At 32.9% G+C, this 15,712-nt stretch overlaps 2 protein-coding genes across 4 annotated transcripts; one reads left to right on the forward strand and one right to left on the reverse strand.

Moving 5' to 3' along the window:
* Nucleotides 1-441: 441 nt before the first annotated feature.
* Nucleotides 442-15,474, reverse strand: LOC109544250 (BMP-2-inducible protein kinase). Of its 2 annotated transcripts, none has more exons than XM_019914339.2 (12): nt 15,107-15,474; nt 14,605-14,732; nt 14,289-14,534; nt 10,706-10,906; nt 10,492-10,624; nt 10,334-10,437; nt 9,686-10,270; nt 8,799-8,929; nt 8,594-8,748; nt 8,363-8,503; nt 6,792-6,911; nt 442-4,009 (listed from the first exon to the last, which is right to left on the reverse strand). In XM_019914339.2, exons 1-12 carry the CDS (start codon nt 15,231-15,233, stop codon nt 2,418-2,420), a joined length of 3,663 nt encoding a protein of 1,220 aa, XP_019769898.2. In that variant the 5' UTR covers nt 15,234-15,474; the 3' UTR covers nt 442-2,417. The 2 variants fall into 2 exon arrangements, with proteins under 2 accessions (XP_019769898.2, XP_019769897.2); XM_019914338.2 differs by having other exon boundaries at nt 442-4,123.
* Nucleotides 11,016-12,328, forward strand: LOC109544255. Of its 2 annotated transcripts, none has more exons than XM_019914344.2 (3): nt 11,016-11,257; nt 11,506-11,815; nt 11,881-12,328. In XM_019914344.2, exons 1-3 carry the CDS (start codon nt 11,131-11,133, stop codon nt 12,182-12,184), a joined length of 741 nt encoding a protein of 246 aa, XP_019769903.1. In that variant the 5' UTR covers nt 11,016-11,130; the 3' UTR covers nt 12,185-12,328. The 2 variants fall into 2 exon arrangements, with proteins under 2 accessions (XP_019769903.1, XP_019769902.1); XM_019914343.2 differs by having other exon boundaries at nt 11,018-11,257; nt 11,500-11,815.
* Nucleotides 15,475-15,712: the final 238 nt, after the last annotated feature.

Consider the following 15,712-nt stretch of genomic DNA (forward strand, 5'->3'; position numbering starts at 1 on the left):
CCTGAAAAGAAAAATGTCTGTATCACGGTATTAATTGTTTAAAAAATTAAGCTCATTAACATGATTTGTTTTTGACTTGCGGCGCACAAAGATGTCCATAAGAACTGCGAACAAACTTTTTGAAATAAATAATTCAACATTTAAACGTTTTTTAAAATAATCTATTAGGAGAGTCATAAATGAAGGTGCGACGTTTTTGCTGGGCCACCCTGTATATGTATACACGACAGACTGGAAAAAATAGCATTCCTGTATTTCTTTGAAATGTGTTCCATAAAAGGACAGATTGTCTTCCTTATGTATATTAGTTACATATTTAAAATACTGTGCCTTAGAAATATATACACATATAATACTTACACATATTTAACCTTTTGGTCGCCAGAGTCTTAGCCATAACCGAGTGACACAAACGCAAAGGTTTAAAATGAAAATCCTGTATAAACAAACAAAACATATTTATTCGTATTAATACATAAATAAAAATGTGCAATAAATTATACTTAGATGTATGTATAATGAAAACGGAATGCAACATGAACAAAATCGTATTATATAAAGTACAAATTTTCAATAAATAGGTCGTGTATTTTCTGCAAAATGCGTTTTAATCCTTCCTACATCACGTATGCCGATTTAACGAATAATCATTCCTAAGCGTTGAAAAAACCTCTTAATATCATACTTCTAAAATACCATTAAGTACGCCGTGATCATGAGAATTCACAAAAAACGTTTGATTTTGAGAAAGAAATATTTTTAAATCGGTACGTAGTGTTGTTTAGTAATCGAATAAATATAAAATAAATAATTAATAGTAGGGAAAGAGCATAATTAACAATCTTTTCAAGGACAGGTATTACGTATTTTTCCAGATAAGTTCTAAATCCTAAAGCTTTGGTTTGTATATAATTTATATGTTCACGTTATGAGTAGCTAGCATGTAGTACAAAATTATACATTTCTTGCAAAAACATCTATATCATGTAAATTTTCGTAAATAATTATTGTTTTAGCAATCAGACCAAAATTTATCCTGCCAAAGGCACTACAATACCTATAATAATGTAGTACATTTTATTGATTTATTTGAATGATGTAATGACAATATCCTTCAATTAATTAGTAAACAGGTACTTAAGGTTTTCAAGTTTAGTCTTTTAGAATTGAGCTCACAAATTGATTAACCACATTTATGAGGTCAAATTATATACTTTAACGGTCCGAATTAAACTATTCTATCAAATACAGTTAATTATTAAGTGGAATGCAAATTTAGCAAGCCTAAATCATTCAGTCGAATAAATATTATTTAAAAGCTGAGCTATTGGTCATGTAAACAATAATTATCGTGTCACTGAAGTTCAATTTGAAATCGTTGTGGATATATGTATACCTAAGCTATTCTGAAAAATATTGGATACTTAACAATTGTATCAAAATACTATGCTACTTCTATATTTCATTACAGCCGTGATTTATTATCACTAACATTATCTATCTCACTTTTAAAAAGCACTAGCTTTTTTGTAGGAAAATATATGAAAAGCGAAATAAGTGATTAATATACAGTAGGTATGTCTACTAAATTGCAGCATCAGTTTGATCTTTCAGCTGTAAACGATGTTTTTTAAAAGTTGGCTCAAGAAAAAAGCAGCTTTTTTTTGGCAAAATCCAAACTTGTAAAACAAAGTTAATCGTAATTGAAAAATACATTCAAATATGTAATTACATCGATCTGCAGGAAATTAGCAGGTTTCGGAAAACTAGGATTTAATTTAAAATTTCAAGACAAAATTGTTCATTAAAAAACTGAAAGTTCAAAGCGATTTTAGTAAACGAAAGATTGAGTTATTATAAGATGTTCATTATTGATGAGATAATTTTCGTAGAAATTACAATTTAACTTTCTTTTTTCAATTCAGATCAACTTTTTGCGATATTGTTACAAAAAGCTACTTTACTCTTGAGCCACATTCGTTGTTTTGAGCAACATCAATCAACATTAGTTTCTGTTTGTTGTTTTTTAGGTTTTAGACCATGCAGAATAATTTGAAAATAGTATTTATTTTCTTCTATATGGCTACAGCTTAAGTAGACTTACTGTACTTTATGTTATATCATCTTAACGAAAGAGTCTATTGTGATGTTTATATTTTTATTTGTTACACTCTTTCAGCGGAATTAGTTAGAATTTACGAAATTAACTATCGTGTAACTATACAGAGTGTATGTATTATTGTGTACATAGAAAACATTGAGATTCTTATTGAAAAAATCTGTAACCACTAATCGGGACAGCAACAATATCAATCTTTCTATTAAAACTCCAATTATAATATCATCAATTAAAAGTTTCTGTGGTTTATTTCGCCTTCAAACATTTTTATAGAGTGATCGGTTTCAAACGTTTTGCTTCAAGAAAATGGATTTGCAACTCGCTTTCCATTTGATCTGCGAATATCTTCCTCCGGACTCCGTAATACTTCAAACGGCAATTCAGAATTTGAAATCACTTCTGTATCATCAGACGGAAAGTCTTCAAAGCTCATGTTGCTAAAGCCTTCTTCCATTAAGACCTTGCCAGAACTTTTCTTTGATTTGCTGGATTTTTTACCGGAATTGCTCGTTGCTTTAGCCTGTTTGAGATTCTTTGGGGTTCTAAAGCTACAATCCGCGGAGTCAATGTCATTAAATAATTGATATTTTGATTTCATGTCTTTTTCTTTTTTCTTGTCTTTCCAAAGTGTTACTTTCGGTGATTCTCTTTTCTCATTTGCATCGGGTAACGAGGCAAATACTGAAGCAGGTGTTGTGCGTAGAATAGGAAAATTGTCGCTACTGCTGTTGGAGAGATCTACTAAAAATTCTGAATCTTGAGTGGTTTCAACAGTATTCAATTTTTCGGAAAATTCACCCAGCAAACTATCCGAATTACTGCCCACCTTATTACTAAAGCTGGATCCAAAATCAATCCTTTGCGAACAAGCCGATTTGGAATGAGAGAGTACATCTGTATGTGTGAACTTTGGGGAGTTATCGTAATTATAGCTACGTGGCAAACTAGATGTGGAATATTCACAGGACAAAAAAGGATTTAGAGATCTTGGTGCTTCCGATACTATTGAAAAATCATGAGTTTTGTTTGGATCAGCACTTACACTAGAACGGAGATTAACTTCTGCTAATGGCACAGCCTGATCTAAACTGATTTTTGTAAATTTTGGTGTGCCAAACGGAGCTAAACTGAATACATCCGAAGCCTCTTCGAAGCTACTTGAGGGAGCCATCCACAGGCATTCTTTTTTAGTCGTATTCTTTTCAATATCCCACTTGATATTTTCTAGGACCTCATAATCAGAATCAAGTTCGTCGTCTGCGAGAAGCGGTTTTTCACCGTACTGATGTCCTATGAAATTCATATCTTCATTTTCCTGCTGATCGACTAGTTTAATTTCCGCTTTCTTTTTCGATCTAACCACCCGACTAATACCATCGTCGTGTGTCGCCATGCTTTCACACTCTGCATGATACGCGGAAGAACCGCATGTTTGTATATCCTCGCTGACATTCTCACTTTTAATGTCCTCTTTGGCTTCTTCGCCAATTTCGATCTGATCGTCATCGGCTTTGAGATCACTAGCTGATCCAATTGAATCATCAGAATCCACTTCAGCATTGGACGAATTTTTGTCTGCTCGTTTTTTCTTACATTTATGCTGCCTGTCCTCTGAGCGGAAGTTTTTAATCGGTATTTCCATAGTTTTGTATACATGTTGTAGCTTTTCCGGTATAGTGGTTTTCTTCTTTTTTTTTACTTTGTCCTGTTTAATTTTCTCCTCTCGTTCACTGCTATCGGAACTGAAATCCAGTCCGTGTATAAGTTTTTCGTATTTATTCCTGTGGTCTTCTAACGGCAATTCTAAAGGTAGTTGCACTTTTTTGCACGACGGCGAAATCTCGTTGTCACTTTCCGTTTCGGTTGTCCCAATCAATGGGACGTCTCCTTCTGAAAAAACGTGTGAAATTGAACGAGATTCGGATGAGTAATCGAAGGTGGCAAGGATTTCTAATTTTTCTTCTATAACAGGTTCCGGTATATCTAATCGACATGATGAGGAAACTGAAAAGAAATATATAGTTTTTGTAATTTTTTTTATATATACCCGAAAGCTCTTTCAAAAACTACGTACCTTTTGGCATATAACGAACTTGTAAGTACTAATTTATAATGTATAACGGATGATTCCAGCTTATAGTAAACTTGGTTGGAGTGCTAATTTAAGACGCCATAAATAAATTTTAAAAAACTGTCGCATATCTTACGAACAAATACATATGTTCAAGTAATTTCAACACTAACTACAATTGGACTTGGTTTGCTGACTTATTGGTATTTTTTTTGGTCTACGATAAACTGTAATCCCCTTATATATCTAGCAATTCCATGCGAATTTGTTAATTATATGAAAATTACAGCTTGTCTAACTACACAAAAATGGGGTGCTGTTAGAAATATTAGATCTACTTTAAAGTAATTTATGGAAAATCTGGCCGCAAGTTTTAGCTTAGATAATAGGGAACAATTTTTTTCAGAGCTCCAGTAAAACCTTCGTTTCTGAACTGTAGTCATAAAATGCCGAAATAATGTAATTGACTCTGTGACACAAATAGGCTTTGCTAATAACGATCTAGTAAGCAAAAGGGTGATATAGTAAGAGCAAAAAGGCTGTTTCATAATTGAAGATAGTGGGAGTGCTTTGAAAGTAGGTTTTCTAAACAAATATTTACAAAGTTAGTTAACCCACCACCTTTCCTATTCTGGAACAGCCATTTTTAGAGATAGGAATTGTAATAAAAACCATTTTCTAATGCAAAGCAACTTTATTGCCGCATTTAATACATAATATGTATAGCTGTACACTCAATGATAGATGATCACAAAAATAATTTGTATAATTTGAAATTAATGAATTTACCAAAATATATATTTACAACGCTATAGGTACGTATATGATTTATAATTGCTGAAATAAAATGTAGTGAATAATTTAAGAACTGACGCATGTAACAATAAGGAAACATAAATAGAGGTATTTCTAAAAATGCTGTTCCAAAAATCTGGTTACGTGATACCAATGTATTCTACTTATTGTATTAGTTTGATGGGAGTACTACTTTACACACTTTAAATGTCTAAACATAAAATAATGCTCAAATATATTGGTGCCACTTTATAATAAAGCTATTACAATCCAAAGCGTCCTTGGAAGCACAACTGCACCAAGCTGCTGACCATTTCGCCTGCACTACAAGAAATGCACGCTCAAAGTTGTAATCTAGCCAGCAGCTTGAATGCTACTTCTAAAGAGCGGGAGGAATCAACCTCAATGCCCTGTAGAGAAATGACACAAGGAAAAGCACAGTTTTTACTGAAACTGAAGCTCAACTGACCAGAGGCCAAGAAACAGACAAGATTGCGGCAGCTAGAAAAGGAGGCGCTGATTTTTCGACTTAGAAAAAATTTCTAGGCAGTTGGAAAAAGCCCAAAACAAGTTGGCAACTGCTAAGAAGACTGTTAATCAGAATATATTAAAAATTTGTAAAAAGGGATATGGAAAAAAAATTGGAAGCATCTGGTCAGGAAATCAACATTATTATAGATCTTTGAACAACAGAGCCTCTGGAGCTGGAAGATACCAAAGAGTCTGAAAACCACCAAAAGCGCCAACGGCTGATGAGAAATCCTACTATAGATATAGAAGTCTACGAATAAATGTAATGATATGTGAAATAGTTATAAAAATCAATTTAAAAAAATAATTTCCAATCGAGATCGAAAGCATAATTCGCACAAATACTACATATTTGATTTTTTTTAAATCTCAATATGAAATAAAATAAATTTGACACCTATCATGTATAGGTAGGTAGGTATAAGCCTAGTGTACAAATGATATATTGCTATTGGAATTTATCCAAACAAATGACACAAAGTATTTGAATAATTTTATCACAGTTTAACCCAACTAAATGACCGACTTCGTGGGTTACTTGATTCACTAAAGCCACGATTTCTAACAATAAGTAAATATCATCTAATTAATATTTCTAAACAAAGACGGCTAACAATTGCTGATTCAATTTAGTGACTAGGAAACGATGTCTTTTATTTCTCTCTAGGCTAAAAGTAATTTTTGGAATGATCTTTTATATTCTTGCTCTGATTGATAAAAACATCCATTCTGTTGTAATCATAGCAAGAGCATTTCTTATTAAGAAACATATTTTTTTATAGATAATTCAATATTAAGTGGTGCTAAAGTAGATTAGTGTAAGTAATCACTCAGATTTATGCTTAAATCGCAAAATCTTAATAAAACATAGAGATATGACTCATAACCTTGAATCATTAAATTTCATTATTAAAAAGCAAGAATTATGGAAAAATATGTGAGGGATTTTTCTTATCGTCCCCACTGGATGTATATTTTCTTATTAAAAACACTGCTCAATCGAAATTTCAGGTATTACAGATTAAATTTATGGATTGTGCTACTTTACCATGTTTCATCAGGTTGAAACAGTGTTAAAACCCATAAAACATCAATATATCACCCCACATGTAAGCATAGCGTAGCATTTGATAAACAATATACTTAGATGCTAACTAATATGTTTATGCATACAGTCGGTACAACTAATGTCTAACGAGCATTTCACATAACTTTAGTTGAGAAAAAATCATTTCAATAGTCACTTTCAAATAAAATTTCTTTAAGACATATTACCTGTTGAATGTAGTCTCTTGTGAGTCTTTTCTCGTGACTTTAATGGGAAACTAAATGGTGCTGCTCCAAAAGGGTCCTCTTGCATAACAAGACTTTCATTAGACTTTGCATCATGAATACCTCGGATAATAAATCGAGTAATTAGTAACGTTATATACAGGGTGTCCCTGAAATGACTGTACAACGCTTAACCACAAATTCCTTAACCTAAAACAAGACAATCTAAGCAAACTTAGGTATATCCAATGTTGCTCTACTTTGCCATTCGGCCGTAACAGGGCGCCAAAGTTCTCAAAGTAGTATAGTTTTTTCCAGACGCCCATATCGATTTTCACTAATTTTCGAATTAACAATTACTACATAAATTGATGTGTTTTGACGTACGCGTGAGCTTTGTTTAATTAGTGGGAATATTAAAAATGACGCTTTATTCTTTAATACATGTTTGTACATAATAATTAATACATATTTTTTATACCCCCTGTACAAATAATTTAAATTTTTTTCAGCTACCAGCTGATTTTCTTTTAAAACGTTTTTGCTTCTTGTAATATATTCGTCATACAGTTTCTGTGCAAAAAAAATATTTACAATACCTTGCAGATCATCAATTTTGTGAAAAATTATACAAACTGGTTTTTGTTGTTTTGTCAAATTTATTTTATTGTTGCCTAGAAACAATGCTTGACTTAACTGAAACAAGATTATTTTGTACCTTTGATAAACCGACCGTTTTACTGTTTACCAAAAACTTAGTATTTGTTGTTCAAAATTTTAAAATGCAACATATCCTAAGATATGGATCGGAAGATGCAACGATGCACCCATAAATTGGCCACCAACATCACTCGATTTAACTCCGCTAGATTTTTTACTGTGGGGCTCTTTCAAATCAAACCTGTTTGCTTTGCCTGTCGCTACAAAAGCCGAGTTACTGGAAAGAGTTTTCAATGCTGCAGATTATTTTAAAACACATTTAATTATGTATACGGTATATAAGGATTAATTTATGTGTTCGTGACAGTTAACATTTTGAACATTTCTTAAATAATTAAAAATGTAAATTGCTAGTTAGCTAAATAATTGGTACAGAAACTGTAAGTCTGACAAAAATTGTACAAGAGGCAAGAAAGTTTCAAAAGATAATCAACAAGTTGCAGAAATAAGATTAAATGATTTGTACAGGATGTAACAAAAATACAAATACTTATTAATAAACCAAGCGTAATTTTTTATATTTTCACGTATTTTAAAAAAACCACGCTTACGTCAAAACACCTGCATTTATGTAGTAATTGTTGATTGAAAAATTGATGAAAGTCGTCATAGGCGTTTCGAAATTATTGGGAAAAATGATATTAATTTGAGATCCTTGGCGCCCTGTAGCGGAAAAATGAAGCAACATTGGTTATAGGTAAGTTTGCATAAATCGTCTTTGCGAAAAAGAATTTGTGATTAATCTGTGTACAGTCATTTCAGGGGTGCCCTGTACGTTCGTTATCTAGGCACAATTAGAAAATCGGTAAGTCGGCTGGCTATTTTGCTTTATATATGCTAATGATAATACTTACTGTTTTGACTTCCCGTTCCTTGCCGAATTTTATCAAATTCAGCTCCAAAAATGTGATCTTCAGTCATTTGACTAAAGGGCGTGCTTTCTTCGAAAGGATTCCAACTTGCAACATCAGCAGACAATGACCGACTATCAGCTCCTAAAATAATTTAGTCAATTAACATTTTTTTTGGGAAAAATTAAACGCAGAAGACATTGAGACACCTTGTTAATATTCTTGTATGCTTACCAATAACATGACTAACATCAGTGGTCGACGCGGAACTTCCCATAGGTGCAATCACAGCATCCTCACCACAAGATTGAGTTGGTGAGTCGCGGGCTTTAGATTTCATTGACGACTCAAATGGTGCCAGGAATTGTGTAGTTTCAGTGGCAAATGCCCTTCGAATGCAAATGAATAATTCAGTCAAATTAAGATGATTGAAACTCACTTATTAAATGCCGTGGTATCACTCATGTTGCGCCGGTGTCCCTTCGGAACACTTAATGAGGGAGATGCAGGAGGTGTACTGCTTTCTATCATACTAGTAGACTCTGTTAAACCACTTTTCAAAGGGCTCATCTGCAATTGGGCAAAATATCGTGTTATATATTTTCCATTATCATGGTGTTAATACATGGAAAATTTCTAAGTCGTCTTTAGACACAATGTTTCAAAATTTGCCAGAAGAACGGGCTATACTAATATTCGGATTGCAAAATATTTGCCTTTGAAACTTTGAAAAAAAGCACAAAGGCGGTGCATTCAATTTGACGTATTTTGAAACAAAAATCCAAATTTTTAATTTGCAATACTGTCGGTGTGTATTATTCAGGATAACAACTAAAATTTGATAGTTGTCATGAATTGAACTTGAATTTTTCAATTTAATTTGGCTGTTTCTGTTAGTGACGTTCCATTAGTTCGATGTTTTGGTGTGTTAAGCAGCTCTTTGCATTAAATATTGTTAAATTACTGTTCAGTTTATTTTTCGAAGATTTGCAGAAGAATTTTAATATTTGCTGTTAAGCGAAATTTTAAGTAGTTTAATGGTGTTTTGGAAAACTATTAATCGAAGAAAATTACAAAACATTACAGTCTAATTTTTTTGAGTCGCATTTGAGAGGTTTTTAGGTAATTATTTTTTTTACTGATTTAAGTTTTTTTGTGCTCTCTACCTACCTCCGAGCAATGACGCCAATTTTAAATAACCCTTATATGAAATTATTGCCATAAAATAAACCAAAGAAGTACCAAAGTAACCAAAGAATTTCCGCATATTTAATTGTAAACATTCCGCTCTGAACGAATTTTTTAACTTTCATAAAATGAGCTTACCCCACGACCCAAACTTCCTGATCCAAAAAGTGAAATATCGGCAGCAACTGGTGAAACGACATTAACAGCAGTTTGCACTACAAAGCTTTCAGTTTTACTTCCATTATTGTCAGTAGTAATTGATAGTTGCTCATTAGAATGATGGTCGTCTCGGAAAGGATCAGGGTAAATGGAAGACTGAAACAAGGAATCGAGTTGCTGAGGAGGTAGTTCCTCGCCTTGCGCAGGTGGAAAATAACTATCGGGTCTGAAATCCGGGAAAACGGGCGGATTGGAAAACGCACTAGGATTACCTGCGGACTGTGGTTGAAAGGCAGGAACGTTAACCTGGGAAGTGGGACTTTGGGAACTTTGAGCTTTTTTAGACGCGCTTGGGCTAGAACTGATGCTTAAAGGAATGCTGTTAAGTTTCAGTGGTGTTGTGGTATTTCCTTTTGGTCGCTGTCTCGGCATAACACTGGTGCCTTCGACCGTGGGCGTTGCCGTAAGTGCTTTAGTGCTCTGAACTTTTAGTTGACTAGCCCGTTTTTGCTCCGAATCAAACAGAGGCACTGGTAGTTCTTCAATGTTAGGTTTCACTTCTTTCTAAAATCATCAATATGATTTTTATTCACTTTGTTATTATCATTTGTTCGCCATCGCTCTTACTTTGAAATTTTTCACCGGGTTGGGTTTCCCCAGTAATTCGAAAGCCACACAGCTTACTTGATAAATATCAGGTCTATTATCGGGATCTGGTTCTAACATATATCCTAAAATAGTCAAACTAGGGAATTCTTATCGCAAAACAGTTTTGAGTCACTTACTAATTAGTTGATGTAGGCCCTTTGAAAATTGTGAATTATCTGGAATGCAAAAATTACCACTCTGTATCGCCAATGTACTCTCGCCAAATGGCAACGTATAAAAGCAAATTCTATACAACATACATCCTAACGCCTAAAAATACACATTATAAGTATATGGAAGTCTTGACTTCTAACCGTAGACTTTTGTAATTTGACACAGTTTCATTCTTACCCATATATCAGCCTTTGTAGTGATTGGTTTTCCGCAATACATATCTACCATTTCGGGTGCTCTATAACTTAAAGTAGTATATTTTTTTATTTCTTCTTCCACCACTGGTACGCCTTTTTCGGCTGGATTTAATACTCTAGAAGTGGCCGATCCAAAATCACACAGTAAACAAGTATCACCATCTATCAAGACATTTTCGACCTGCAATACATTTAACAAAAAATATTACTACATTATCGTTACTATTTTTTCAATTTTCGTCTATGTAAATAAGCCTTAATTATCAGGTAGAGTTAATTAGCTGCTACGAATTTCTATAAAATTACCTTTATAATGTGATCATTAAAATGTCACTAAGGAGTCAAAATTATTGTAATTTTAACAGAAGTTTGAATCGAAAACAAGCAAAATCCTAATCTGAAGAAATGCAGTCAAAATTGCCAGTTAGAATAAAAAGAAAACAAGTTCCTGAAGAAAAAGGAAAGTGTTGTTGCGCGCAACTTTTACAATTTATGCTAGACATTTCCAGTCATGAATTTAGCGATGAAAAAGGTAATAAAGTAAATTTAAGTCTATATCGAGAATAATTAATTAAACACCTAATTAAAAACATCGGTCGAGCAACAACAGAAATAGATAAAACACTTTGAGTTTAATCTGCATGTAAACACAATTCATTCGTTTCTTAACAACAATGCCACTGATCTAAAAATAATTTCATATTACAATATTAACAGGCAGGGTTATAACAATTGTTCTAAATTATGGAACTACCCAATTAAAGACTATTAAAGTTTCAGGCAGCTGCAAATCAAAGCGGTTTTCGGCTAACAAGCAATGTTTTGCAAGAAGCACACAGACGGACAATTACGATTCTAACAAATACCCATATTTGGAAATTAAAAGTATCCTGATTTCCATAAATGGATCTTTAGAACAGATTTTGTATGCACTGCAGGACAAAAAAGAGTTATTGTACAATAAACTGTATGAGAAATCATGTATGCAGGGCAAAAACATTAAAAATTCTTACAGTAAAATTAGGACAGAAAAAATTAAAAAAAGAGCTATGATTAGCAAAAACTATAATGCCAGTCTTGAGATACCAAGGTATATTTAAAAATATTTTCCTTTTTAGTTCTCTGATACTTACTACCCTTGTTTTGATTTTATAGACTTTACTATGGATATCCTCTTTGGTTTAAGCAGTACATGGAAAGATCTGCATATCACTTATCTCCAAGTGCAAGCAATCTCATAATTTGCCCAAAATTGTGCAATAGACCCTCTTCGTGTTCTGACATAAACTACTTTCAGACAATGGGTAGAATATTGCATAGAACATCAATGGGGATGTCTATTTCTCCACATCCCATATTCACGTTAATTGGAAGAGGGGATTTTCAACCCAAAGAGGATAACGATATTGATGATTTTGATCAAGAACAGTCTCGTACCCAAGAAGAAAACAGTCCGTAACCAAGTCGCATTAGTTAATTAATTAACTATTAACTAATGGTGCCCTGTTATGCGAATACAGATGTCCCGTGTTAAGTGCCATTTAATTTAGTGGACTGTTTATACACAATAAAATCATTCATCTTGGCTACTGATAATTTAAAACATTTGCTTTACTAACAACAACAGAAAAACCAGAGATTGAATTTCACCTAGTAATCTCGAAGATTATTTACAATCGTAACAATGTTATGACATAAAATATCTAATTATTTCTACGATAAAAATTCCATTATTTAGAAGCAAAACTATGAACATGTTTCCGACTCAAGTAATTTGTCCTTGCAAATAAAATTTTTACTATTTTACTAGTACTAAAGCAAACCAAACAATCTATAGTCAAGCAGTTGTGCGACAATTATTACAACGATCCAGTGGTTATCTTTGGAATGCTTCATAAAATGTTCATGTTGATTTAGAATACATTGCGGGTTATACGTTAGCGACCAATATCATAAAATTATTGTTCTCGTTAAATTGAAATATTTTATTAACCATGATGAATATGCAATAACATTTTTATTATTTGCTATTATACAGTGTGCGAATCAATCACTGACAATGCATGGATTTTCTGAAAGAAAAATTATTACGACGTTCCTAAAAACTCGTGCTCAAATTACTTTGTTTCGTAGATACCTATAGTTTTGAAATTTTAAATTTTGCACAGAACTTTCCATGTAGCTTGATCAAAAAAGAAATTTTATGTATGTGAGATGATTTTACATATTTAATTTATAGTATGTTAAAGCATATAATATTTTGCTCAGATCAGTATCAGTTTTCTAAAAAAAAATCCAATATTATTGAAGTATGTATATAACTATAAAACAAATTCAGAAATTTAATTTGCTTTAATCAACGTTGGAGCCAAAACTGGCAAAAAGAAGCGCCGTTACATGAATAGCTCACAAGCACCATGTCTAAGCCTGAATTTTAAACGCAGGTAGTTGTGTGAACATTAAGAAATTTAATCAGTATATTTAGGTCTTAAATTACATTATTTGATGTGTTAAACCCGATTATGGATTTACGGATTTACTTGCTACTGACCCACATAAGATCCTGTTATTTTACTGGGTTAATGATGTCCAGTTCTAGTAATAATTGATTCGTTAATGATTCGATTAGGATTAATAGCAAATGAATAGAAAACGGGATAGAACACAAATATATTGTGTACTGTAATAAATTCCTACGTCCTGTAGTTCGCAAACAAAGCCTTTTGTCTGAAAAGGAAGAAAAGTCTGTATATCTGTATACTCGTGTATAGGCTGATATTTTTTTTTATGGATAACATTCGGTTTTTATTTGCGATGTTTGCGATCTTACAAACAATACGCGTTCATTCAAGCAACCCATGAATGGCATGCAATGAATATTGAATTTTTCCCGTAAGTCGACTGTGAAGTTTTAGCGTTTATATGAACTTTAGGTAGATTTTGAAAGTCGGTCAAACAGGAAAAAAAATGTTTTTTTAGATTACCCTGTAAATAAATAAAATAGACAATGCTCAAATGTTGATAGCGAAAAAATTAAGAACCGTTTCGAGATATGAGGTCCACTTTTATGCCTTTCCTCTTGAAATCCAACAATACTTTTTTCCTCATCTGGGAGCCTTTGGAGTTTTGAGAATATTTGCATTGTTCTTGATTCATTCATCTTTCGCCCTATAGAAACTTGAATTAGACTAACGCTTCAAACAAAAATCAGATCACTTTTTCGCACAGACACACTCGCACAATTTCGTCGTGTAACGTTTGTTTTGTTGATCAGTGGTAGTTTAAAATAAGTATAGTAGTTCTAAAATTTGAGATTAAATTTCAAAAATTGAGACAGATTAACAGAATAATAATGGTAATCCCTGCTAAATTAATCACTTGTCTATTTTTTTAAACTCATTTCGGAAACATTTAAAACAAATACGTTGCTTTAAATGATTCACTGACACTTACCCTGTTTATAAACAACTATAGAGTCCGTATCAATTAGTAAATATTATATGCCTAGGCGAAATACGACAATATTAAATATATTTATTTTTCACATGTTCAAAAAGTCTTACCTTTAAATCTCTATGCATTATTGGTGTTTTGCAATGATGTAGTCTCGCTACAGCTTCACACATATCACAGAAAATAGATAAGACTTCACTCTCGCTAAAATCTGGTTTACCGCGCTCTTTCATAATATCCAATAAGTTTTGACGATAGTAAGTCATGAGGAGCAAAACCTCAGATACTCCTCCACCAAGGGAAACTAAACAGGAGTCGATGTAGCCAACAATATTTTTATGACCGCTTAGACTACTCTAAAAGAGAAACATTTATTGTTGATTTGAGGTTTCCATCGCATATAATTCGGTTAGGTACAATACTTACAATTATTTGAAGCTCACGCTTAGCAACGTTAAGATCCTGCTCATTGTTAACATACATGCGTTTAAGAGCTGCTCTGTTTGAGACTCCCCCAATGTGGGTTCTTACGAGGTAGACAATTGCAAACCCACCTAGTGAACAATAGACCATTCTTACCAGAGATTATGGCATCGTACTTACTACATATCATTTTATGTCGACTTTATGGGATTATTTTGCGAGCGTATTAAATAGTAACGTTTTCAATAGACTACAGTATATTTGCATATTGATTTTTTTCAAATCACATGCAGATATTTCCATATATACATAACTATTGATTAAAATAGGTCAATCTGTTTCTTGTTCAAAAATTGCGTGTAATCGCTTTAAAGTAAAGTGATATTAATTTAGTATCAGATATTTGAGTATAAAATCGATTTGAACTGCTGTCAAACATGGGGGGCTAAGTGATATTCCCATGTACCATCCCTTATCGCCAACCCTACTAGAACGAATTTCCTACCTTCAGCTAATACATCTTCGACTTGAACTGTGTGTATTCCTACTTTAAACACTTTTCCTATAGCGGTATTTGTTTCTTTTGATGTGGTGTCAATATTTTTTTCAATTTTTGAAAATAGTTTCTTCATGTCGACAATTTGGGGTTGAATGCGAATAGACTCATCAGATTTCGAAAACCTGTATGATGATTGTGCAGTGGACTAATGCGGCTTTATAGAACTGCCATTCATTTTTGGCCAAACACTTCAGATTATATTGGCAAAAATTAAATAAAGTCTTGGGACTTATTAAATCTGATAGATTCACATTCACTATTGACAACTGGCGATTTAGATTAGAGATTCGTAATTGGTGAGTTTTGACATCGGTCACGATCAGGTTAGCCAACCGTTTGCAACACAGATCATACCCCTAGGGGGGATATTTTGTGGTTTGCAATGTTTTCGATTGATTTGGTTGTAATGTTATTGTGTCCGCACTGAGCACTTGCGAACGGAAAAAATAATAAAATAAATTTAAATTTAAAATTCCACCAGTTCACCAAACCATTCTGTATTTACGCTGGGTATTTCCAACTTTAGGTGAAGTTTTTTAAATGATGAAAGGG

This window comes from Dendroctonus ponderosae, unplaced genomic scaffold, assembly GCF_020466585.1.
Source record: "Dendroctonus ponderosae isolate FM_Combo_2020 unplaced genomic scaffold, Dpon_F_20191213v2 Dpon_F_20191213_4, whole genome shotgun sequence".
Taxonomy (NCBI): domain Eukaryota; kingdom Metazoa; phylum Arthropoda; class Insecta; order Coleoptera; family Curculionidae; genus Dendroctonus; species Dendroctonus ponderosae.